General features: G+C 36.0%; 2 protein-coding genes across 15 annotated transcripts in view; both read right to left on the bottom strand.

The window, feature by feature from the left end:
- Positions 1-2,881: 2,881 nt before the first annotated feature.
- On the bottom strand, positions 2,882-5,268 carry APL (Homeodomain-like superfamily protein). 9 transcript variants are annotated; one of them, XM_028268298.2, is made up of 6 exons: positions 4,910-5,268; positions 4,716-4,792; positions 4,498-4,555; positions 4,336-4,402; positions 4,043-4,085; positions 2,882-3,843 (listed from the first exon to the last, which is right to left on the bottom strand). In XM_028268298.2, exons 1-6 carry the CDS (start codon positions 5,076-5,078, stop codon positions 3,157-3,159), a joined length of 1,101 nt encoding a protein of 366 aa, XP_028124099.1. In that variant the 5' UTR covers positions 5,079-5,268; the 3' UTR covers positions 2,882-3,156. The 9 variants fall into 9 exon arrangements, with proteins under 9 accessions (XP_028124099.1, XP_028124057.1, XP_028124063.1 ...); XM_028268256.2 differs by having other exon boundaries at positions 4,043-4,115; positions 4,336-4,423; positions 4,910-5,210; XM_028268262.2 differs by having other exon boundaries at positions 4,043-4,112; positions 4,336-4,423; positions 4,910-5,210.
- An 11,405-nt stretch (positions 5,269-16,673) lies between these two features.
- The window catches only part of ALDH5F1 (aldehyde dehydrogenase 5F1), a 48,171-nt gene continuing 38,135 nt past the window's right edge, over positions 16,674-26,709 (bottom strand). For 3 of the 6 annotated variants that reach the window (XM_028268213.2, XM_028268230.2, XM_082884572.1), the window contains 8 exons: positions 26,110-26,142; positions 25,972-26,004; positions 23,786-23,886; positions 18,024-18,109; positions 17,656-17,762; positions 17,497-17,574; positions 17,103-17,149; positions 16,674-16,994 (listed from right to left, as the gene is read on the bottom strand). In XM_028268213.2, coding sequence (XP_028124014.2) covers positions 17,111-17,149; positions 17,497-17,574; positions 17,656-17,762; positions 18,024-18,109; positions 23,786-23,886; positions 25,972-26,004; positions 26,110-26,142 — 477 coding nt within the window. In that variant the 3' untranslated portion in view covers positions 16,674-16,994; positions 17,103-17,110. The remainder of the gene's footprint in view (positions 16,995-17,102; positions 17,150-17,496; positions 17,575-17,655; positions 17,763-18,023; positions 18,110-23,785; positions 23,887-25,971; positions 26,005-26,109; positions 26,143-26,709) is intronic. The other 3 variants (XM_028268223.2, XM_082884575.1, XM_082884574.1) reach the window with 1 other exon arrangement.

Here is a 26,709-nt window from a genome sequence, read left to right as displayed (position 1 = left end):
ATTTCAAAAATTAAACCAAACTGAGTCAAAATTTTGGTAAAAAAAAAAATGGTCAAGTTGGCGCAAGCCAAAGCCCACTGGCTCAGCCAGCCAACCCACCCGAGGCCCAAGCAACCCCTAGGCTTGGGCTTGGGCCGCAATTTTGCACAAGTAATCCGGCCAAGCCCGATCCAATCCAATTTTTGGTAGGAGTCTGCATGGCCCAATAGTGGGCCCAAAGAGCCAAATTTACACCCCTATGTGTATTATATTTTCTAGTTATCACATTTGCAATTTTCTATTTATACCTATTATATTATTAGTTATAATTTGATTATGTTTGGTTATGATATTAGTTATGATTGATTTTGATTATTTTTTAGTTATAATTAAAAAAAAATTGACATGTACCATATAGTAGTTATAATATTTGTAATAATTAATATTATAATATGTATATATATATGTATTGTATTTATATTTTATGTTAATGAGAGAAAGAGAGAGAGAGAAAGAGAATGATAAGGTACGTCTAATAAGAATAACGTTTAAGGCAAGAGAAAACTCTATTTAAAAGAAGTTATTAATTGGTGAAGGACAACGTGACATAATATTTTGCATTATTTTATGTGCATTGTAATGGGTAGAATCAATAAAATTTATATTTTTATATTAAATAATTAAAAAATATAAAAAGATATAATAATTTATAAATGACAAAAACATAATCACTTGCCAATAATTTTTTCTCACTCAGTCGTCAAACTTTGGGCGCATAATAATTAATAATAATAAAGACAGAAGCTTCCTCGATATTTGAACGCATGCATGGGAGTGCGTTGTATTCTCCTTTCCTTTCCTTTTGCTTTTTTCTCTTTCACTCTGTCTCTCCCCATCTGTGTTTGTGCTTTTTTTATTTTTTTTTAATGGACTGTAGTACCAAGGAGATGACTGGGGGGGGGGGGGGGGGGGGGAAGCTTTCTTTGCCAACTACAGCTACAGCCTCCAAAGTCTTCTTCCCCGCAATCACTAAAGATAGTTGCACCACCCCCACCATCTTTTCTCCTCCACAAAAGATAACCCTCCTCTCTTGGACCAATTTTTGTGTACCTTCTCTGATGCAATTGGTGTACATAGATAGTGAAGTACAACCATGTAACGAAAAGTTTTGAAGGGAGACATATTAATTTATCTTATGAGATAAAATATAACTTACTTAATATTTGATGTGATTTCTTATTAATAAAAAGTATGACGTAAGTATATCACATTGGAATATTTAATTAATTTTCATAAAGTTTTTGAAGAAGTTGATTATTAATAATCCCACATATTATCAGAATAAATAATAAATTTTGGACTTGAATGTCACTTCCTCTTTAATAATTATAATATTTGAACGTGTTTGATTATCATGTGAGAATACCTTGTGTTTGAATCTTCCCATCTGCTTAATAATTAGAAAAGAAATTCTATTATACAGATATTAAAATTGATGGTAATGGTAACTAAGGTCAAATTTAGCCCATGATTTTGTGACTGTAAGCATGAAGGTAGCACTTGGGTTTTTGGAGGTTCAACTACTCTAAGTACTAATCTAATAATTATATATTATCTTTGGTTGATTAAAAAATGAAAAATTATGGATCAGTGGTAGTTACAAAAAAATAATACAGATTAATGAAAAAATTTATGCTTTTAACTATCAATATTTATAAAGATGACTATTTATTTGTAATTATTTTTCAACATCATCCCTGAAGTGAAATTTCTCCATTGAAAAAAATAAAAATAAATAAAAAACACAAAAACCTATGGTCAAATTAAAGCTGATAATATACACATGATCGAAATTGAAGTGCATCAAATAAAAATTTTGAGTAACAAAGAAATTAACAAAAGGTTCATAACAAACTACTCCTAGATTCAAAATTAAACTACAAGTGTAATTTGTGGAAAATGTGTTTGAGATATATATGGGCTATGTAGAGTTTTCGAGGTGATTCAACACCGACTATGTACAAAACTACAAGGAATGTGAGAGAGGAGTAAAGAGGTCTAAAAAAAAGGGCATGAAAGTTTAAAGTTAGATATTCGCTGTCGGCTTCTCTCGCTCGGAATGCTCCTTCCTTCATTCCAAGTTGAAAAAGGGGTTTCAACTTCTACTTCTACATCACATCTCTCTCTCTCTCTCTCTCTCTCTCTCTCTCTCTCTCTCTCTCTCGGTTCTGCCCTGATGAGCGTTTCAAAACTCTCTTGTATCTTCCCTTTTTCTTTTTATTTGGTACACTTTTAAACCTTTCTTTACTGTTCTAAGTGCTCCCTCAAACCCTAACTCTCCTGCCTTTGCTTTAATGGGTTTAATGGGGATCTTCTTGTAAATTGATTTATTCCTTAACCATAGTTCCAATTATTATCATCATTCGTATTACTATTCGCAATGATTGGCTAACTAACTTCGAGCAACCAACTTATATGTAGAAGCAGTGCTCAGAAAAAGAAGAAGAAGAATGCCCTACAACCAAAAGAGAGGCCAACATTTTTGACCCAAGATCATAATTACTAAACCCCACCACACGAAATTAAGATATATCATAAACTTTAAAATGCATAAAATCATAAATAAGGGTACCTTTCTCAGCAGCTACTAATTATGTCCCTAGTCACATGTACCAACACATGTTATGTCATCAATCAAAAGCAAAAATGCTGAAGGCACATAAGTAGTAACTATCGACAGGAGTTATTTAGTGTGTGGGATTTCGTATGTGTACATCTTTACTCATCATCAATATGATATGCAACACGCATGAGTACACATCCGTGCTTACATTGACTAGAATGCAATGCATTTCAATTAATCAAAATATGCTAGCCCTGATCAAGAAGAAGCATCAGCAGGTGACGATAAAAACAAAGCATAAGTTTAAAGGTTAAAGTACAAATATACCAGTTAAACTTAAATTCCAGTCAAACTTAAAATATTTGCCATGCAGATGCAATGGCATGTGTCATAGTTAAGAGGAAATTAACTCAAATGTGAACGTCTTAAATTTTTATAACTTAAAAATAAAAATAAAACTTCAAAACCCTAGAAATCTGATGATAACATATAAGCGAGCTCTACTCTAGAAGATAGCTGAATCACTTGGTGTCTAGTTAAGCAATGACCTAGATTCAACCAAAGGGAGAATTTCTTCCTTGTGGCATGGTATTGGCAGCTGCAGGGTTATTAATCCTATGATCAGCAGAAACTGGGGCTCTTCGTGGAGAGGGCCTTTCAAGCTTTGCTGATGCATCGAACTTCTTTTCTCCCATTGCATTTCCAGAGAGGATTGGCTTTGTTTCATACATTTCTGACATCGACTCCATATCAGTGCCTCTATCGATATGAATCTGATCATCTTGCTGGGAGCCAAGACATGATGAGGTTGTAGTTGTTGTTGTTGTTCCCAATTCTTGCAAATGGAGATGATCATCTGACCACATTAAGGGGCTCTTGCCACTGCCATATGGGTTAATTGGCCTCTTCTTCCCCAGTCCACCACACATGTTATGATCATTATTACTTGGCATGAATCCATCATGAAGTACCGGTGATGATCTGTCCATGTTGTGCTGAACTTGAAGGTCAAGTTGATCACCTCCATATATGTTTAGGTCTTGAAGAGAGGGAAAATTGAGTAGTGGAGAACCAAAGTCCTTCATGGCTCCGATATTGTCCGAAACTCCTTGATTTCCTCCTCCCTTGTAGCTTCCTGAAGCAGCCATGTTCTCACCGGCGAGTGTTTGACAGGCTTTCTCCAGTATAGTCTGCATGTACTTCCCTTGAGCTTCAATCCTCAATTGAAGGTGTCTCTGAACCTGTCATGCCCCATAGCACAACACAAGAATAACCCCACCTCCCAATGAAATCAATTTATATATATATATATATAAGCACAACAAAAGTAGCTACTTTGCTAGGAATAGGACCCATTCCCATTCCCACTTCAGTTGGAAATGACAAAAAATATATTGATCAGTTGAGGTGTTTGGGGTTGGAAATTGTCTGTGTGCTTACCTCTAATTGTTCATGTAGTCTTCTCTGCACCTCCATTTGCATCCTAATTGCATCAGTGAAGTGAAAATTACTGCTATTGATATCATAACATTCAACAAGAAAAATCAAAAATCCCAAACGTAAGAAAGAAAGAAGAAGAAAAAAACACATCTTTTCTTATTTATTGTTGTAACCATCCTGGTGGCCCTCTCCCTCCCCCTCAACCCCAACACAAACATTAAGATTTGAGAGAGAGAGAGAGAGAGAGAGAGAGAGAGCAAAATCAAAGAAAGGATTGAGAAGGAAGTACATACTCATTCATACTACGTGCCATAATCCCAGAGGAAGAAGCTGTGTTTCTTTGGAGATCTAAAGCTGAAGCTACCACGGACAATTGAACAGCTTAATTAATAATAATATATATGAGTTATGCAGTTAATACAAATGAATTACTAGAAATTGACAACCTCTCTCACCATCTTTGATTGAATGATCATTAAATTCCTTGTGAGGTTGCTTTCCAAGCCTGAATTTCTGGTCAAGACAAACAAGAGATTAATTGAATCAAACGGAAGGGAAAAAAAAAAAGAAGAAGAAGAAGAAAAGAAAAGTGAGAGAGAGACACACACATGAAATATATGTGTATTATATGCGTGAGTGAGTGAGTTAGTTGTATTGAATCTCAAACTCAAACCTGAAGATGGCTCTTGAGATGGTAAAGAGTGAGACCCTTCACACCCATAACTCTCATGATCGTCTTTGGTGTGGCCTCTGCGCAGTTCACATAGAAAATAACAAAGCAAATTAAAGAAACAAATTTAATAAATAAAGAAAATTTTGAGTAACATTAATGGAACCCAAGATCAAAGATAAGAAAGAATTAAGTACTGTCTGGTCCCCCAAGCTGAGTTACGGCGTCGACAAAGCGCTCATGGAGCTCAACGGTCCATCGGAGGCGGGGCTTAGGGTCTGTGGTGAGGACAAGACCAGAGTCTCCTTGAACACACATGGGTCTATCATGTGAATTCATAGTCGCAGGCTTCTTTGAATGGAACATTCTCTCTCTCTCTCACTCTCTCTACAAAGAGATTCAAGAACAAATGCGATGCAAATAGAATAGGGTGCGTTTTTTTGAAGAAGAGAAGGCCTTTGATTTCTCAAATAGAAAGGCCGGGGGGACAAGCTAACCCTGCACAAAAAAGGAAATTTCAAATATACTTAATTTAAAAAATCAAAAAAATAAAATTAAAATTTAAAGTGCACCTACTCTAATATACGGTCCTTCCTTTGCCTAAAGATACATACTCTCTCTCCCTCCCTCAAAAAAATTAAGAAAATTTACTGTTAGAGGTTGGCTACCAAGTTTCTAGACCGTGTGATTACACTTTCAGTCACTTAGGCTCCGTTTGGTAAGCCTCTCAAATTATAGTTATACCCATTGATTTGAGTGTGTTTTTTGTTTTGAGCTTTCAAATTATAATTCTACACCCATTTCTCAAAACTCAATTCAAAACATAATCATTACTTTTCAAAACTCATAACCAAACACATAATTCAAAACTTTTTTCAAAACCCAATTCAAATCAATATTTTAATTTTTTAAATATTTAAATATTTTAAAAATATTTTAATTTTGTTAAGATTTTAAATATTTTAATATTTAAATATGTTACGATTTTTTTAATTTTTTGAATATTTTTAAATATTTTAATTTCAAAATATTACGATTTTAATTTTTTAAATTTTAAAATATTTTATAAAATAAATTCAAACTCTATTTTATAAAAATATTTTTAAATATTTTAATTTTTTTTATTATGTATTTAGTTACGATTTGAGTGTAGAGTTGTGAAAATAGTATAGAGTTTCGAATTATATGTTTGGTTATGAGTTCTAAAAATAATTTCTTAATTAAGTTTTATTTTATATGTTGGTTACAATTTGAGTATAAAGTTGTTTTTAAATTTAAAATATTAACATTTTAAATTATTTAAATTTTTTGAATATTTAAATTATTTAAATTTTTACTATTTAAATTTTTTGAATATTTATTTTAATTTTTTACTTATTAAATTTTTTAGATTATTTAAATTATTTAAATATTTATGATTTAAATTTTTTGAATATTTATTTTGAAAAAAAATTATTTCCTTTGTAGTATTTTCAATTAAAAAAATTGATTAATTTTATTTTCTGTTAATAATAAAATTTTTTAATTGAATTTTAAAAAAAGTTTGATTATGAGTATTGATCAGAATTGTCAATAGTGTGAAAGTAGTGTGTTTTGTTATGAGTTATAACAATTTGAATTAAAACTCATAACCAAACAAACTTTCTTACTTCGCATGTCAAATCAAACTTTCAAAACTCAATTCAACATTTTATTCAAAAATCATAACCAAACAAATTTTCTACACTCTAATCATAATTTCACAACTCACAAACTCAAAATACAACTCATACTCTCAAATCATATTTACAAAACTCCACCAAACGCTACCTTAATCTCTCGTAAGGGATTTTTAGATTTCAACTTTTCCCAATCAAAAAAACAAATGTTCTAACATGCAATATGACACTCAAACATAGTGATATATAAATAAATAATATATATATATATATATATATATATAAATTTAGTTATAAAATGATGCAATTGTATTGCTGATTTATTATTTTAAATAAAGTATCTATTTCAATGACATTTAATTACAAAAATACTGTGACTACATTTTTTATGAGAAATTATGTATAAACATAGAAAAATAAATACCATTTTGATGGAAAAATTTATGTACGTAATCTTAAATTTTGTAAAGTTTTTCACTAATATGAAAATATTTTTCATAATTTCAACTGAAATTATATATTTTTTTTATAAAAATTCTGTATGAAGAACTCTTTGTTTGTTATAATGTTGAGAGAGAGAGAGAGAGAGAGGGGGAGAGAGAGAGTACATATGGTTAAATAGAGTACATCTTTGTAGAGCTCTTCTCGTACTACCCAGTGAGTGATGTGAAAGTTTTTCGGTATTTTTATATTAAAAAATATTTAAAATTTTTAAAAATATCCACAATAATATGACAGGATACGTGTCTATTTTTAATTCGTTACACTTAGGCCTCGTTTGGAAACAGGCTAATTTAGTAACTTTTTGGCTAATTGGCTAAAAAGGTAGGTAAAAAAAACTTGTATGTTTGGGATGACTTTTTGACTAATTACGAAAAGCTGTGCAAAAAGTAGAGAGAAGCCGTAATTATTGACTTTTTGGTATGACTAATTGGCTAATTGGCTAATTTAGTAACTTTTTGACTTTTTAGCTAAAACAGAGCCTTCCCAAACGAGGCCTTAATAATGGTAGATCCAACTCACATGTCATATTAGTGTAGCTGAATTTGTATATATAAATGTGTAGATTTCTAACATTACACTTTATATTATTAAAATAATAGCAAGAAGTGAGAGAAAATATTTAAGATCCACAAAAAAAAAAAAAATTCACAATTTGACCTACAATATTGTGATAGAATAAATGTTAACTTTTAATTTATTACTCATTTAATTGTGTAGGTTGTATCTCCCTTACAACATCATTATAAATCTATTTAAAAATCTAAATTATAAATCTCTGATCACTTCTTGCAAGGAGGGAGTGAGTGTGAATAAGACTCGTCACGTAATCATAATCATGGTGATCATTTTGTTGCACCTTTTTGTGCTTTCTCCAGTTGTACCAGAGATAGACTTGTATATATATACACGAGAATGAATGCGACTACCGCTTGCATTGCATTGGCATTTGCGTTAGCATGTAAAACAATAACTCTGCCAATTGCCATGGTATGATTCGTTTGATTCGACTTTCTCCTCCGTTTCATAGTACCCACCCCTTTATACATATTTTTTGCATCACCGCCATCACTATGTCCATGTCCATATGTGAACTATTATCAGCAATTGTATATGTTGAATATAATTTTTTTTTTTTATACCCAGAACACCTTTATGGTAGGACTTTTAAGATCCACCATTACAAGTCAAACGGGACAAGCTAACCGATCCATCTAAACCGTCAGACTTCTACTTAAGTAGTAGGGGATTCGAATCTTAACCAGTAAGAAAAAAAATATACTCCCTTACCAACTAAGATAATCCCTTAGTGGTAATATAATTTTGTTTACTCACTCAATCGATGAATTAATAATATCATATTTTTTTATTAATTAGTTTGAAATAATAGATCTGAATTACACATTTAAAATAATAAATTCAAATAAAATAACCACACAAGTAATGAATTTCAGAAAATGAAATGAATTTCCTGTATTATATTTTCATTCCATACTTTCAATGACAGATTACATTGATATTTATATACATTCATAACCATCTAATCTAACTCTAGTTCTAACTAATTCTAAACTCAACATACTCTAACTACAGCTAGTTACAACCACTAACTAATACAGTTATTATTCTGTTACACTTTCTGTTACACTGGATGAGCTGGCACTGCTGGTAGTGGACTGATGTTACTGCAGGTGAATCTGCTTCGGTTGCTCTGAGTTGTGTGATATCCTATCATCCCCCCGCAAGCGAATGGGTGGAGGAGACACCAAAAGCTTGGTTGTGAGAAATTGAAACCGTGAAGTGGAAAGAGGTTTGGTGAACACATCCGCAAGTTGATCCAAAGTAGGAATATAGCGAAGAACTAACTGATGGGCAGCAACCTTTTCTCGCACAAAATGGCAATCGACCTCGATGTGTTTGGAGCGACTATGGAAAACGGGATTGGCAGCAAGGGAAAGAGCAGATTGATTATCACACCAAATGATAGGAGGAGAGGGAAGAGAAATAGCAAACTCAGTTAAGAGCATTTGCAACCAAGTGACCTCAGCAGCAGTATGAGCTAAAGCCCGATATTCGGCTTCAGTGGACGAACGAGATACAGTAGCCTGCTTTTTAGAAGACCAGGAGATGAGATTGGACCCAAGAAAAATGCAATAGCCGGAAGTAGAACGCCGGTCTAAAGGATCACCAGCCCAATTGGAATCTGTGAAAGCCTGCAACTGAAAGGAGCTAGGAGAAAAGGTAAGGCCATGAGACAAGGTACCCTTAACATAGCGGAGAATCCGCTTGACAGCAGAAAAATTGGCATTAGAAGGAGAATGCATAAATTGGCAAGCTTGATTCACAGCATAGGCTAATTCAGGCCGAGTAATAGTCAAATATTGAAGACCGCCAACAAGACTGCGATAGAGAAAGGGATTAGAGCAAGGAAGAACATCAGCAGCAGAAGAAGAAGGCTTGCTAGAAACTGGGGTGGCACAAGGTTTACAAGCCACCATACCAGCTTTGACCAAGAGTTCAGAAGCATATTTATGCTGGGAAAGAAAGAAACCAAGGGAAGAAGAGGTAACAGAAATGCCCAAAAAATAGGAAAGAGAACCCAACTCTTTCAGGGAGAAAGCCTGGTGCATATGGGTTAACAAGGATTGAAGATAAACAGAGTCATTTCCAGTGAGAAGTATGTCATCAAAATGAGCAAGTAGGTAATTGTGGAAGAAGTTTTGTGAACAAACAAGGAGTGGTCACATTGACTCATGACAAAGCCTTGAGAGAGAAGAAAGGAAGAAAATGTAGAATACCAAGCTCGAGGTGCCTGTTTGAGGCCATACAAAGCCTTATGAAGTTTACAGACCAACTGTGGGTGAGAAGGATCAACAAAGCCGGGAGGTTGAACCATATAGACCTCCTCTTCCAAACGACCATGGAGAAAGGCATTGGAGATGTCCAATTGCTTTAAAGACCAGTTAGAGTGCAAAGCCAAACACAAAAGAATGCGGATAGTGGGTTGTTTGGCAACAGGACTGAAAGTGTCCTGAAAATCAATGCCATGTTCTTGAAGAAATCCCTTAGCAACAAGGCGGGCTTTATGTCGAGCCACAGTACCATCAGAATTTTTCTTAAGTTTAAAAACCCATTTACACCCAATGGCTTGTTTATGGGGTGGAAGAGGAACCAAGGACCAAGTGTGCTGCATTTGCAATGCAGAATATTCATCTAACATGGCTTGAAACCAAACAGGAGAGGTAAGAGCAGATTTGTAAGAAAGAGGTTCAGTTGAAGAAACCGGACTAGAAGTAAGAAAACAAGAAGAAGAAGGAAGAGAAGAAGAAAGTTTAGACTTGGATCTGGTTTGCATACTATGAGTGTTAGAAGTAGAAGAGGGAGTAGGAAGAGGTAAATGAATAGCAATAGAATTAATAGGAATAGGAGGCTGAGGACACTGCTGAGACTGCTGAAGCTGGTGTGTAGGCTGCGGAGATTGCTGCGGGAGTCGAGGCTGCTGGAACTGTGGAGGCAACTGAGAGGACGGAACAGGTTGTGTGGACAAGTGATTAGGATGGGAAACAGGTTGTGTGGACAGAGGCTGTGACGGCAACAGAGGAGACTGTGAAGGAGGCATGAGATGCCGAGGCTGGGAAGGAACAGACTTAGGAGAAGAAGACCAAAAGAAGGAAGAGAGAGTAGATTGAGTGGGTATAGTAAATGTAGGTGATGGAGTAGAAAAGGGAAAAATTGTTTCATGAAAAATAACATGTCTAGAAATAAGAGTGTGACCAGTTTGTAAATTGAAGCACCTGTAACCTTTAATGGATGGATGATAACCCAAAAATACACAAGGACTAGATTTAGGTTGGAGCTTATGAGTGGAGGCAAAACGAAGCCAAGGATAGCAAAGGCAACCAAACACTTTAAGCAAAGAATAATCTGGAGAAGTGTGAAATAATAGTTGAAAAGGGGAGGCATGAGACAGTGAAGCACTAGGAAGCCTATTAATAAGAAAAGTGGCAGTGGCAATAGCATCAAACCAATAGGTGAGGGGTAAAGAAGACTGATGGAGAAGAGCAATAGCAGTTTTCGTAATGTGCCTGTGTTTCCGCTCAGCAACACCATTTTGAGAAGGTGTATGAGGGCAAGATTGTTGATGCAAAATGCCATTTGTTTTGATAAAATGTTCCATTTGATGATTAATAAATTCTCCACCACCATCGGTTCGAAGGATTTTGAGAGGAAATCCAAATTGTTTTTCAACAAAAGATTTAAATTCCAAGAATTTAGAGTAAACCTCACTTTTATAACTCAAAGGATAAAGCCAAGTAAAGCGAGAGTAATCATCAACAAACAACACATAGTATTTATAGATGGAAGTAGAACCAACAGGGTGAAAAGGACCCCAAACATCACTATGAATAAGAGCTAATGGTTGATTTACATGAGAAGTAGACAATTTGAAAGGCAACCGATGACTCTTAGACATAGAGCAATCAATACAAGAAAAGGACGTTTTATTTTTATTTGAACGTAAAGGTACATTCAAAAACTGATGAAGATGTTGCAACTTGGACGCTGAGGGATGGCCGAGCCTTTGATGCCAAAGCATGAATGAATCTGAAGAAGTAGTGGTGCTGTGGAATGCTTGTGGTGAAGAATGCAAAGGAAAATGATAAAGACCATGCTTATGGAAGCCTTTATGGAGTGTAGCTTTGGTATTGTTGTCCTGAATAGAAAAGGCAGAATTATTAAAAGTAATAGAACAATTATTGTCTTTGGCTAATTGCTGAACAGAAAGAAGATTAGAAGAAAGAGAAGGAACATGGAGCACTCTTTTGAGTTTGAAAGAATGATGTGGAGTAGGTAAAAGACCTGAACCAGTATGATGGATAGGTAGAGAATAACCATCAGCTACAGTGACTTTCTCAGAACCAGTGTAAGGGTGATAGGTAGTCAGATTATCAAGATCATTAGTAATATGATCTGTGGCAGCAGAGTCCAAATACCAAGGCTGAAGAGAACAATTCTGGGAAACAACTTCAGAGGTAGATGTAGTGTAAGCTTTAGAGCCAGATGAAGCAGGAAAATGCTGTGGAGAAGACTGAGTTGACTGCTGAAAATGAGGATCCATACGATGCCAACACTCAAATGCAGAGTGATTTGGCTTGCCACAAATCTGACAAACTGAACCAAAAGGAGATCGAATGTGATTATGATTTTTGGACTGATATCTTCCTCTAGAAGAAGAAGAATATCTACCACCAGATCTATTCCCTCTGTAATGACCTCGAGAATCTCCTCTGTAGTTAGATCTACCATGATGATATGTAGAAAAACCTTTTGAAGAAGAAGAAACATTATCTTTCATAGCAGCATAGGCCAGAGAAAGCTCAGAAGAAGATTTTGGTTTCTCTTCAATATGTAAAGCTTCAGAACACAGTAAAGAAGATAATTCATCCATAGTAATCCCTTCAGAACGAGCTCTAATAGTAGTTTTAAAAGCATCGTATTCTCTTGGTAATCCATTCAAGGTGATGAGAACTATATCTTCATCATCAACCGAAGCTGAGGCAAGATGCAATTGATCAACCAATTCTTTGATATGACTCAAGTAGAGTTCCATAGACTCAGTTTTCTTAGAAATCGAATTCAGCTTATTCTTTAATTGGTGGATATGAGATCTAGAAAGAGAGGTAAAACGCTTATTCAGAGTTAGCCATACCTCAGAGCTAGTTTTGAGATGAAGAACCGAAGTGAAAATCGATGGTGAGAGAGTAGCAGTGACGCAGCTGAGAAGATGATTATCAATCATCTTCCACTTAGAAAATTCAGGATTAGGTATCTCTTTTCCAGTTGAATCAAGAACAAAAGGAGAAGGACATGAGGATGAACCATCAAGAATATCAAGAAGATCAGTTGCTCTGAGTATATTCTGTAACTGTGTTTTCCAGATTATGAAATTTGTTGAGTCAAGCTTTACATTGACGAAAGAGGAGAGATTAGAAATCAAGAGACCAAGATTGGCTGGAAGAGTAGGTAGTGCTGTTGAAGACGCCATGGATGACATCTCTAAAGCTCGTTAGGTAGTGCTGTTGAAGACGCCATGGATGACATCTCTAAAGCTCGTTAGAGCAGCATTAGCTCTGATACCATAATGAATTTCAGAAAATGAAATGAATTTCCTGTATTATATTTTCATTCCATACTTTCAATGACAGATTACATTGATATTTATATACATTCATAACCATCTAATCTAACTCTAGTTCTAACTAATTCTAAACTCAACATACTCTAACTACAGCTAGTTACAACCACTAACTAATACAGTTATTATTATGTTACACTTTCTGTTACACTGGATGAGCTGGCACTGCTGGTAGTGGACTGATGTTCACCCACAAATACTCTAAAGCGTGGCCAGCTATCAGTGTTTGGACTTGACTCAGTCTAGCTTGGCCTCTAGGTACCTGAACTCGGTAGAATGTCCAACTCAACTATTCAAGTGTGATGCACAAGTAAAACATGATGTTATTCCAAACACTGCCTTCCAACACAAGAAACAAGAGATTGCATTAACATAAAAATTACAAGAGAGTGAATAAGCATCTGTTGGAAATATTTAGGATTTCTTGTTACAACATATATATATATATATATTCCATAGTGCTATAGAAAATGGGGTTCCCAACCCATTTGCATATTGTTCAAAAAAAAAAAAAAAACCCATTTGCATTTCTTATTGCATTGTTGACACATAATAAAGCATGCATTAGAATTGAGGTCCTTTTAATATTTACCAATTATCTCTTAAACTGGTCTATAAATGTATAGAATTTACATAAGAATTCTAAGAATGAGTGGACAAATCAGTTTTTAGATCAATGCATTGAGTAATGTTATTCTAATATTAATGGATGACAACAATGCAGAATTTTTTTGTGCTAATTAATGTAAATTTAGAAGATAATTATTGACGATGAGGACGTGAAAAGTGAAAGCAATGGTCAAGAGAGACTCCAGACTGACAGCTCTCGAGCCTGCTTGTAACAATTAACACAAGCAGCACAAGACAATATTCTGAATGGGCACCCTCCTCCTCCTTTTCATGTGAATCTTTGTCCTCAATTTTTCTGCTTCAGATTCATGCTTGTTTTAGGAAAACAAAGGTGTATGTATACAAATAAATGAACTACTACTCTTTGAATTTAGAAAATAATTGATCAGGATGTGGTTTATGGAGAGAGACAGAGACAGAGAAAGAGCACTAGAGAGGGAACAACACAATAACAAGAAACCAATCCAACTTTAGGAAGATGTATCTTTTGTTAATGTGTATGTATTATGTGAGGAGGAGGAGGACGTGAACATCAATGCATAAAGTATTACTGTTTGTTTCATATATATATATATATCGTGGAGCTTTTCATGGCAGGTGGGTGAGGGTAAGGGTTGAGGGGACCTCTTTTCTCTTCTTCTAAAAGCCTTTTTGTTCTAAAGTTTACTGCTGGGGTGGGTCTGGGTCTCATCCTCCACCACTTTTGTGGAATAGAAGATTGTTCTCCTTGCTCCATTACATGTCTTTACATGTATGTATACATAATATATGAGTTATATGTTAACTTGTGTTTATTAAAATACATGTTAAGAAGATTATACATCCTTTCTTGCATTTACTTATATATAAAATGTACAATCTTATATGTATATATATATATATATGGATGTATTTGTATAGAGATCACCATTCTCCCAGATAATACAGATCAAAAACAAACAAAGACAACTTAAAGAAGGGGGTCAAACCAAAAAAGCTTAACATGGGCCCCATCCCTAGTTAAAAGAAAGTGAATTGAGGATGAGAGAACATTATAAAGGTAGCTACGTACCCCCCTCTCTCTCTCCCTCTCTCTAAACACAAACACAAACACAAACAGAGAGATAGAGAGAGAAACAGAGCTAGCCCATGCATTGACGTCATAAAAAAATGTAATGGGCTTATTATTATGTGCACCATAAAAATCTGAACTAGGAAAACTCTATTTTATATATATATATATATATATATATATATAATGATACGATATTCACCCAAATCTGAAAATAGGAATCAATGCTTTCTTCTTTCACAATCAAAGGAAGATTCTTCCTTCCTTCCTTCCTTCCTTCCTTCCTTCCTTCCTTCCTTTGATATCTATACATTTAAGACTTCTAATCTCATGGCTGGCTGGCTGGCTTCTAACTAATCGCACTTTTTATGTATGTAATGTAATACTGATTGATGTATTCCATGGCCAAGTATTTTTATCATTAAACTATAACCCCTACTTTCAAATGATGGTGAATTGTTTAGTATATAAATTATTAAGTATCATAAATATAAATATATATATATATATATGTTAGATTTTTATGATAGCAGTGCGTAAGAACAACTAACCAACGCTTGTATGCCACCAAAGTCATTCAAAGCTTTTTTATGTCTTCTCTACCTCTCCTCTCCGTCCATTGGCTAGAAAAAGTATTTCTCATTTTTAGAGTAGAGAATAGAATATTGTCAAACTTCTATGGTGTTGGAAGGGATAGAATATTGCCCTACCCAGCCCAAGCCCAAGCCCAAGCCCATCTATTATTATTATTATTATTATTAAAAATTAACTAGCAAAAGCTAAGATTTAACCTTTAGTTCATATTATATATATAGTATAAGCCAGACGAGAATCCCAAATGACAAAAGTGATTCTAAGGGCATGCCATATCATATACTTGTTTGCTTAAATCTCAAGCATCTTTTATATCCTTTTTAATAGAATTTATTCTCACCAATAAATATATTCCTCCTTTCATGGTGTACTTGCGGGACCTATCCATCTCCATCTCCATCTCCATCTCCATCTTCATGCACCACAATTATTATTATTTTTATTTACCAGGCTGGCTGCTTCTTCGTCCTCTATGTCCACGTTTAATTTTTCCAAGTGCAATTTGATAGAATTGTGTAAAAAATAAATTTGTTCACACTTTGGGAGAGTGAACAAAACACAAAATTTGACGAGTCCAAAACAATGGGTCTCATATTCAAAAAGTACCAATCAAAGAATTGTACATTACATATACAGCTACGAGTGTGTAAACAAAATTATACTCAATATAAAGTCTAACTTTACTTACGCGGAAGATATTAATGTCCTGTTACACCAAATCACTAAATTTTATTTGTTTGTATGCAGACCAATACACTCAATAGTCAACACATCTCCATCGATATCTATCTATATGTAAATAAATGAAAAAGAAAGAAAATTCCCACTCAAAACACATTATAGACGAGTCTCAGAATGGACAGCCGCAGCAGACAATGATCACAATGATTATATATGTATATGGGGGTATATTTTTACATTCCATTCTCACAATGTTTTTTATATGTTTACATCCTCTTTATTTTTACACACATGGCATGATAACATATGGTATGGCATGGCAAGGGATGCATTAACTGAGTCAACTCAGAACTCACACGGATTGCCCAAGAATCTGATTCCTGCCCAGGTGAGTGCATGTCATTTTATTCTTCTCTTTTTGTTTTTGTTTTTTGTTAATTTGTTTTTTTCCATTGGGTTATCCCTTTCAATATCATGATTAGTTTTTTCTTTTTCCATTTTTTTATTTTAGTAAAAGCCTATCACAAACTAAGGTTGGGTTAATTACAAACAAAAAGCCCCAACCAGGACATCAAAACTCGTCCTCACATTGATTGAGGTTTCAAGAAAAAAAAAAATTCTAAATATTAAAACCCAACAAAGCCTAAATAGACCATAACTATTGGCATTTGTTTCCATTCTGCTAGAATCAGCCAGTATCATGCCAGAAACACTCATTTTGAAACACTATTCAGTTAAAACAAACAACCAACCATACCACCCACCAAAGAAAATAGGAAAGAATGCAGTAAAAACTTTTTCAAAACAGAACAAGATGACAAAAAGTGAAGGTTTGCAACACAAAATCATGTAACAGCTGTTGTATCTTACATACAGTGCAAATTGACACTTATTTATATACCTACAGAAACTTGTCTTATACGAGCCTTGAGAGGTAGTGCTGTTCCCCCAAGCTACCTCAACAACCTGCACTGGCAAAATTTAACACATTTTTCCATTTCAAAATGCAGAGTCCGTAACAAGAACATCTTCATTCAATTGGCTTGTGCCGGAAGCTTGCTAATGATTAAAATACAAACCTCAAACGTCAATTACTGTTCATATTTCCCAAACACACGTACTTAATCTGCAAATACACAGACAAGAGAGAACCTCAGATAATGACAGCAAAATTGGAGGAGCATGCTGAAAACTTTGGGCTTCTGAATATCATTATATACTACAAGGCCCATGATTAACCATAAAAATTTGGTAAACAAATAGATCAATAGTCCAATAACAAACCTATTGGGTGAAGCAATGGGTAGTAAAAGAAAGAATATAAACTGGTTCAAAGAAACTTCTAGCATTCTTTATTTATAATGACCAAACAAGTCTTGAAATAACTTCTCAGGCTTCACCCATATATTCGTGTTTTCATGTATAATTTCCACTCCCATGACACGGAAAAAGAAGTGTTCTGAATATACTTACTTCCAAATATTCATCCATCCCATACTTGGAACCTTCCCGTCCGAGGCCAGACTGCTTAAAGCCTCCAAATGGAGCTACCTGCACAAAAAGCAAACAAGCACTGAGCCAGTCACAACATTGCCATTGTGATGCCCATGGCAGATGCAGTAGGAGTCCTACCTCTGTTGAAACCAGTCCTTCATTGACTCCTACAATGCCATATTCAAGAGCCTCGGAGATGCGCCAAGAACGTTGCATGTTTGACGTGAATACATAAGCAGCTAATCCTGAAAGTGTAGGTGTTGAATGTATAGTGAAACACCTATCTCATTGTCTTTTGGATAAATCCATGATCTATTTACCAAGAGATTTGGGTAAAAAGTTGAGGCTTTTTCGAATTCAATGTTTACGTAGCCACGTTAAATATATATATTGATAACTAAAACCTTAAATATATTTCTATATTAGGTTAGCAAGACATGCAAAAGGATGCAACTTTGAATGGTTCTGATCTTGTGACAATATATGGAATATTTTGGAGCACAAACCTGCATTCGTGTCATTAGCAATGTTTATAGCTTCCTCCTCAGTTTTAAATCGCAGAAGGGGTGCAACAGGTCCAAATACTTCCTCCCTGAAGAGAAACATATTTAAATACAAGGTCGAAGTGCATAAAATAAAACAAGAAAGAGCCATATACTTCATATATCTTAAAATGAAACTTTTATCAAATTTGAAAATCCAAATATCTATGAAGGAACTTATAACCTACAAGCCAGTGTTATTAAAGGCTCAATGCGCACTAAGGCACTGAAGGTCTCTCGGGGCCTCGGCGCAAGGCAAGGCGCGGGCTTTATTGAAGCAAGGCGTACAGTCTTAGTAAAAAACAAATAAATTAATATAGACTAATCATTCATAGTACTAAGACAATTTTTTTTAAATAATATGTTCTTATTAATCATTTATTTATTATATTTTTTAAATAATATGTTCTTGATAATTTTTTTATTTTTATTTTACATACATATATTTGTGTTTTTTTATTAATATGTATAAATATATATTATATAAGATATAAAACAATATATATTTATATATATTATATAAGATATAGGTAAAATTATTTTAAACTTATATATATATATATACTAATACGTATACATATTAAGATAAAAACCAAACAAAAGATAGATAAGACAGAGAGAAGCCGATAGAGAGAAAGAGAGAAGAGAGAGAGATCGCGAGCTTGTGAGAGGCTAAGGCGAGAGAGATAGAGAGAGCAATCGAAGTCAAAGGGAGGTCAAGTCGTCAAAGTTGAGAAGACGAAGGCGACGGGAGGTCGTCGAAATCGAGAAGAAGAAGTCGGCAAATCAATTCGAATCACCCAGGCCTAGCAGCAAACAGAGAAGGAGAAGAAGAAGAAGAAGAAGAAGAAGAAGAAGAAGAAAAAGCAGCGCTGACCTGACTCAAAGTCAAAGTCGAAGTCGAGAGAGGAAGCCCAGAGGAAGAGAGATGACACAGATTTGTTTGATCGATTAGGGCTTTAAGTCGTATTACTGATTTGGGTTGAGTAACTCATTGAATGAGTTGTAATCCTATGTGGTTGAGCCTTTCGAAGACAAATCACAGCCGTTAGATCAGCAGCAGAAACAACAAAAACAAAGCCCGCTTAGGCACGAGCCTTGCGCCTCTCGAAGCCTGCCAAAGTCGCATCTAAGGCGCACGCTTCATCTAATGCGCCTCGCCTTGAACCCGTTAAGGCGCACTTCATGCGCTGCACTGCGCCTCGCGCCTAGGCGCACTTTTCACAACACTGCTACAAGCTAAAGCGGCAATGGCTAAAATCAATCACCATCAGAAATTGTTAGAATTTCCCATCTTTACCTTCACCTACTCCACTACACACTCCACTTCACCTACCTCTACTCCACTACACACTCCACTTCACCTAACCCACTATCACCTCCACTACACCTACTACCACATTTTCTTCTATATATAGATTGTATAGGAATTGTAATTAATGCATCTTGTAATCTATCAATCAAGACATCAATCAATAATACATAAATTCTTACATGGTATCAGAGCAAGGTTAAGAATTTAATATTTTTTCGCTTCACCGGCGGGCGGCAACCTCGCCTTGGCCGCCCGCCGGACCTCAACCTAGTCCGCTAGAATTGTCTACTACATACCTACCTCCTCATCATATCTTCATAACATCTCATTCTCTCTCGGCATCATAGTAGCCGTGATACTGCTCATACTTCTGGACAGCGGAGAGAACATCGTCTTTCTCGATCTTTCCGCCGACGCCGGTGGCGAGATCCAAGGCTCCGGCTTTCGACATCACTCTCCCCAAATAGTCCATAGCAGCTTCTCCACCGGAAAGATACTCCTAACAGCAGCGGAAAAAAGGTGTTTCCCTCAGCCAAACAAGGCTCAATAGCTGTGGTCCTCATCAAAATACGTGTAATTGCTACTCCTGAACTTGGTTTCCCTATCCTTGCTAACAAGCTTCTCAAATGCTTCCGGGCCATGTTCTTCTATGTACTTCTCAGCAGCAGTTAGAATGTCATCTGGCTTACTGAAGATGTCCTTCTTCCTTGGGACATACTAGACGTTAACAGTCTGCTGTGGGTTAAGAAAGAAAGGCCTCAAATAATGCTCATAAACATATGCAGCACCACTGATACTCTTTATGATGGTGGATATTTCAATGCCATTACAACACAGCACCTTGAAATTTATTTTATTTTATTTTCTTATCTCTCTTTCTGACCATTACAACACAGCACCAGCACACTTGTTCCCACCTTTCATCATGGTCTCCACTTTCTTTTTCTTTTTTTATATTTATTTTAATCCATCTTTTTTGAAAACAAAACCAATATCACTTTTTTTAATTCCTTAATTTATTTTAATAACATGAGTGGCCTCTCTTTTCCACCATCTCCCTCTTTTTCTACACAATATTTTTGTACCACCGCCCACTCCATGATTTCCATATTAATATTATTATTATTATTATTATTATTATTATTATTTTCACAAAAAAAAAAAAAAAAAAAAAAAAAAAATCATTCCAGTTGATTTTTCTGCCTTACCACACCTACCATTCGAGTTTGCCAAACACACTTATTTTATTCATGTCAGGATCAACCCCGATCATAATTTTACACGAGAAAAAAAAAAAAAAAAAAAAAAAAAAAAAAAAAAAAAAAACACACCCAACACCCACAGTGGGATTTTTCTTCTCTACTCTGCTGCAGATCTCTTCTTCTTTCCTCCGTCCTGGGCGGCCCTTGACGGTGCTGCCTCCGTGTTTCCTACGCCGCCGAGCACGTTCACTCCTCCATACTCCTCCACTGCAGCATACGGCGGACCTCCAAATCGGAACATCACAGTGGCCTTCCGCTTCAGCTCCTTATTTTCTGCTTTCAGCACACTTATCTCTGCTCGCGCATCCTTATACATGCGCTGGAGCAGAGCCAGTTGGGCGTTTAACTGCTGCACCTCATTTGTCCTACTCTGCAGCCGGTGCGACAAGTTTGTGACCGCCGTCATGGTTTCCACGCATGACTTCAGAGTATACTGATTAGCCTCAATATCAGTTTGCACCGCCATTTTTTGCTCCACCGACCGCATCGGAAAGTTCAATGGAGCAAAACCAGAGGTGTTTGGTTGAGGTTCACTGGCCACCGCACCAGTTATTTCTCTTGTGGGCTCGTTCAGTTCTGGAAAGAGCGTGAGCAGGTTCTGGGTAGCTGGACGGGAAGAAGAGGCCATGTTTTTGGGTTGCTAAGTGTTTCAGCGAAATAGCAATTTCAGACTGGTAATGTTCGGAAGGGTTGGTGACAGAATGGCAACAAAGTGTTCCACAGTTTCTCTCTCCGCTGAGGCAGAGTTTTTTCAGCGAAGGGTTGGTTTCAGAGGTTTCAGAATGGTATGCCTCAGCCTCAGCCTTCCTCTTGGTTAAATAGCCGAGGCAGCCACGCGTATCGCGCGCCTCTTGCCGCCCGACAAACTGGCACGCCTTTTCATGGCACATCTTTTGACAAAGTGGACACGCCTTTTGATGGCACGCCTTTTGATGGCACGCCTTTTGATGAATTGGGCACGCCTTTTGATGGCACGCCTTTTGACAAAATTGGGCACACCTTTTGAGGGTGCAACTTTTTAAGAGTCCGACAAGACTCTGTAAACTGTCCCGACATTGATTCCGGTTAGTTTTTACAAGTGTCCGACAAGACTCTGTAAACTGTCCCGACATTGATTCCGGTTAGCTCCTTTATGGGTCCGACAAGACTCTGTAAACTGTCCCGACATTGATTCCGGTTAGTTTCTACAAGGGTCCAGCAAGACTCCGTAAACTGTCACAACATTGTCTTCTACAACGGTCCGACATGACCCCATAAACTGTCTTCTACATCGGTCTGACACCACCATACAGTGTCCTCTACAACGTTATGACACCCCATACAGTGTCTTCACCAACGGTCTGACACGACCATACAGTGTCTCCTATCCTTTTTTATTTTTATGTATTTTCTTGTTTTGTTACTCTCTCCAAACTCAAGTTGGTTAGTTTCTCTCCTCCTTGAGTTTGCGGGGGGCTGTTAGAATTTCCCATCTTTACCTTCACCTACTCCACTACACACTCCACTTCACCTACCTCTACTCCACTACACACTCCACTTCACCTAACCCACTATCACCTCCACTACACCTACTACCACATTACCTTCACCTACTCCACTACACACTCCACTTCACCTACCTCTACTCCACTACACACTCCACTTCACCTAACCCACTATCACCTCCACTACACCTACTACCACATTTTCTTCTATATATAGATTGTATAGGAATTGTAATTAATGCATCTTGTAATCTATCAATCAAGACATCAATCAATAATACATAAATTCAATAATACATAAATTCTTACAGAAATCACCGGAGGAATGACTACACAGTCTCTGCAAGTGGATCTAAATGTCCAGGCCAATCATCCCCATTTTGAGTATTGTGCCATGAACACAAACCATTACACAGAAAATAAAGTACAGAAGTCCAAGTCACTAAGTTCTTTCTGAAAATTCATTTGTAAAGTTCCCCTTCGAGAATCATTTTGGTTCTCAAATGCAAACTTCAATTGCAAACAGCATAAACTTTCACTTAGTAAACTAACAAGCACAGAATGAAAGCAGTCTAGCACATTTAAGCTATTAACAAACTACATCAAAATAGTTATAGACATCAGGTACTCCTCCCAGTGTGCATACATTTGCGGTGATGCAACCTAAACTTTATAATTTTCAAGCTGAAATGTTTCACATATGCATACATCTTAGGTGATACCAACTAAACTCTAATAATCTGCAAGCTGAAATGTAAAAGCAAATAAACTCCATTAGCAGATTATATTAAGCATTCATTCACCTAAGCAACAGCCCTTGATATAGCTCAACTACGTTAAGAACCACTAAACCATTGATGTCATATACTAAGTTCCAGGTTTATTGATGTTTCTGTTACTGCTCCCTTCTTTTGAAAATGACAACAGGGAAAAGAAACGTATTCGTCCAAAATTAATTAATGCCTTTGCAAGACCATCCACCATCCTCTGGTAATGTCAGACAAAACCTAGTACTTTCAAACCAATTCACCATTAGGACTCTAAATTTAACTTAGTGCTGTTGATTTTCATGAGCACATATTGCCAGAATTTACTATCATTTACTGTATTTACTGTCTGTTCATGCAAGTAGGATCTATCGAAATGCATCTTGCAATAATAGTTTACAGAATTTCAAAGATAAAAATTTATCAATTATCAAACAACTCTCTTTAGGGGCCATTGCTTGGTGCAATCATAAAGCAATCTACAATGATGGTTAGGCCTGTACCTAATCTACCCCCCTCCCAGCACCCTCGATTATCAAGGGCCAGCTCTGGGGAATGGCTTTCATCCAAAAACTTCATATCAAACCAATCACCAGCTTGCCATGTCAATGTCACTTGATCATGCAACATAATGGGTGTCTTGAGCGATAGAACATTCAACTTGTGGACATGAACAGGGACTAAATAGCAACCAGTGTCTCACAAGTTTCTAAACTACATTGTTCAAAAATTCTATCACAACTACACAGTAAGAAACATAATAGTCTAAAGCATTCCCTTTTCTGCACATACATGAGATCATTACAACATTACCAAAATAATAATGCAAGTAAAGAATTTGAAACTTTCTAACAGCCAACGTTTTAAAACAGTTACTATTTGGCTTCTAGAGTTTTACCTTGATATGAGCATCTCACTTTTGACATCAGTTATTATTGTAGGCTCATAAAAAGTCATTCCAAGGCTATGTCTCTTTCCCCCCAAAAGGACTTTTGCCCCCTTCATATCAGAAAATTTATGATTTATGAGAGAAATTATATTAAGTATTGTAGTAAAAAAACATCCTAGTCAACTAAATAGTAGTTTCTGAGTAAAGGGAACCAACAAAAATCAGCACCAGGAAAATAAAATAAAATAAATTCTTACACTGAAACATGTCAACTCCAAGCAGCATGAGAGAACAAAGAAACAGATGACACAACCGCAGTGGCAAACACAATTGTAACAATAGCATTCTTACCAAATATTAAAGGACTAGATTATTCAAAATAATGTTTGCGCCTTTCAGTTGAAGTGCCAACTGATGGAGAATGATCGTGTACTCCACACACACACACACAAACAAACAAACAAAAGAAAAAACTAAAACTGCGACGGGTCAACATAACCAATTGGTTCATGAAAACTATGGATGACTGTGTTTCTAACTTGACCATTACTTAAAGCAAGTTGAAAAGTGGTCAATGTGGGGCTCTGAAGCACATGCTTTTGATAGTAATTGCGATGCTAAAGCATGTCCATTGTTCAATGTGGGACTGTGGACGATGCATATCAAACCAAGATGAACTCCCTAACCATGACAATACATATTCATTCCTTCTTCTTAATTGAAGATGACCCAATGGGTCAGTTGCACAAGAGGGCCAAGCTGTCAATAAATGGCAAGATAGCGAAGAAAGGGCCCATGGATATCTGTGTAGTTTTTTCTATCTATTATCCATGAGATCCTAGTGTTTGGGTATTACATAATTTTAAAACCTTTATATAGTATTTATATAAATTTAAAATATATATATTTATGAGGTAATTATAATGTCATGGCTCAATTCTAATTGACCCAACGGTTGACAGTGACCCAATCCGTTTTCTGATTTGGTTAACGGATCAGATTTCAGAACATCGACACAATACAATTGAAGAGTGTCTAACAAAGAAATAAAGCAACGCAAACTTTGCTCACCTAAAGTTCCCTATGAATGATACTTTGTAGTTCAAATACCCCTGTCTAAGTAACAATATCAAATTAGAACCCTATGTTACCCTAAGCAGAATATGAAGAAAAATCATAATTAGGTACTCTACCCATATTCCTGGTGTCATAAGATTTACAGATTTGACATTTGACACATAGACAAACACCCCTAACTCGGGCAAGTAAGATAGGGGAAGCCAAAAGAGGACACCATTAGACATAATAGATAGGATCCATCTGCTCCCCCTCACTTTATTTATTTGTTTACTTCTTTAAGAGTGAAAAGAACCAATGCTCAACTGAAAGAAAGAGCAATCAACCATATGCTTAACTCATGCCCCAGGAGTCTCATTGCAAATTGAAGGGAACAGTTGGGGACAGAGCTCTAAGGCTTTATCTATATTTAATCTAAAAGGAAGATACAATCATTTCTTATGCAGAAAGTTAATGGGAGAACCAAAACTAAAAGCATTGTAAAACCAGCAGCATAGCAAATTTTTCACCTGTATAGTACAATATAGCCTAGTTTATTGTATCCATTTTACTACTATAACAAATTTAAAATTTCAGCAACCTATATTCTAAAGGCTCCCAGCCTCCCTCAGAAGATAATGCCATGTTTCTTAACAAGGATGTCAAATGCCTACCTGTTCCATGTCAATGGGAAAAATACAACCCACGGAAGTACATAACAAGCATCAAAACTCGCTTACAGGTTCAGCATATTATACAGTAGAAGTGAAGGACCAAGTCACCCACTGTCACCTCTAGTTAACAAGATTCAACATATTATCAAGTGGGGTATACTAAAATAGTAATTGTACCAGAAACATAAAGTATGAGCACATGGACCATTATTTAGATAAGACAATCATGAACTAAGAACCAAAAATAGTTTCTGACCCATGGACCATTAAAATGTCTTGGTGTGGTACCAAAGCCCTAGGATCGAGTCCTGCCTTCACCTGGGCTGGGAGGGGTTATGGGAAAGGAGAGGGCTACCCCTAGTTGTGTATCCCACCACCATTGGACCAAAAGTAAAATAAAATAGCTTCTGATCCTTCTCTAAATAAACGTTTATTAATTTTATCAGTATAGATGATAAAGCAAACCTTTAACTTAGCATCTTGCAGAAATGATTCAACCTGCGAGACAAATCCAGAAAGGATCAAATAGGATAGAAATAGATGTAAGAAACACCAGCTTCACAAGAACACTGCTTCAGGGAAACTGTTCAAGTCAAGACTAACCTTCTGCACTGCAGCTTCATTAATTAGTGGACCCTGCAAGAAACAGACAATTTAACTTCAAACAATGTTTCTTAACTCACTTGTTCTCCATTCTCAGGAAGGGGGAAATGCTCAAATTGTGGTAGTAGACTGAATAATGACATTTCCTCAAAAAGGTGCGGAAAAAATACAATCCTGAATCAAAATTGATGCATAGCATACCCTTAGATTACATGCTTGGAAAATGAAGAAACAGGAGAAAGCCCATGTGACCTAACCAATGGATCAATAAGGCTCACCATACTGCGTAACATAATCAAGGATTGTTTTTTGATAGGTTTGGTTGAAAACAAATGAAGCCATGTACTTTGGAATTGGAAGATTCATGTTTCCATAACAGGGGACATTTCTGTAATTTTCTATGTTGTGGACAAGTTGAAAATTTCATCTTTCTTTGATGTCTACGTTCTAGGTTGTTTGATAATGTGTTTGCATCTCTTGTTATTCAATATTTGTTGAGGCTTAACTACTTTAAGAAACCATTGTTTGGTGGGATTTGAGGAAATCATTTTTTAAGTAGGAAAGTGTCTATGGTTCCGTATAAGCTTTTATGCATCTCCA

The sequence above is a fragment of the Camellia sinensis genome, chromosome 8, assembly GCF_055761805.1.
Source record: "Camellia sinensis isolate YWXY chromosome 8, ASM5576180v1, whole genome shotgun sequence".
Taxonomy (NCBI): domain Eukaryota; kingdom Viridiplantae; phylum Streptophyta; class Magnoliopsida; order Ericales; family Theaceae; genus Camellia; species Camellia sinensis.
Note: the sequence above shows the minus strand (reverse complement) of the source record. Positions and strands in the feature narration are given on the sequence as shown.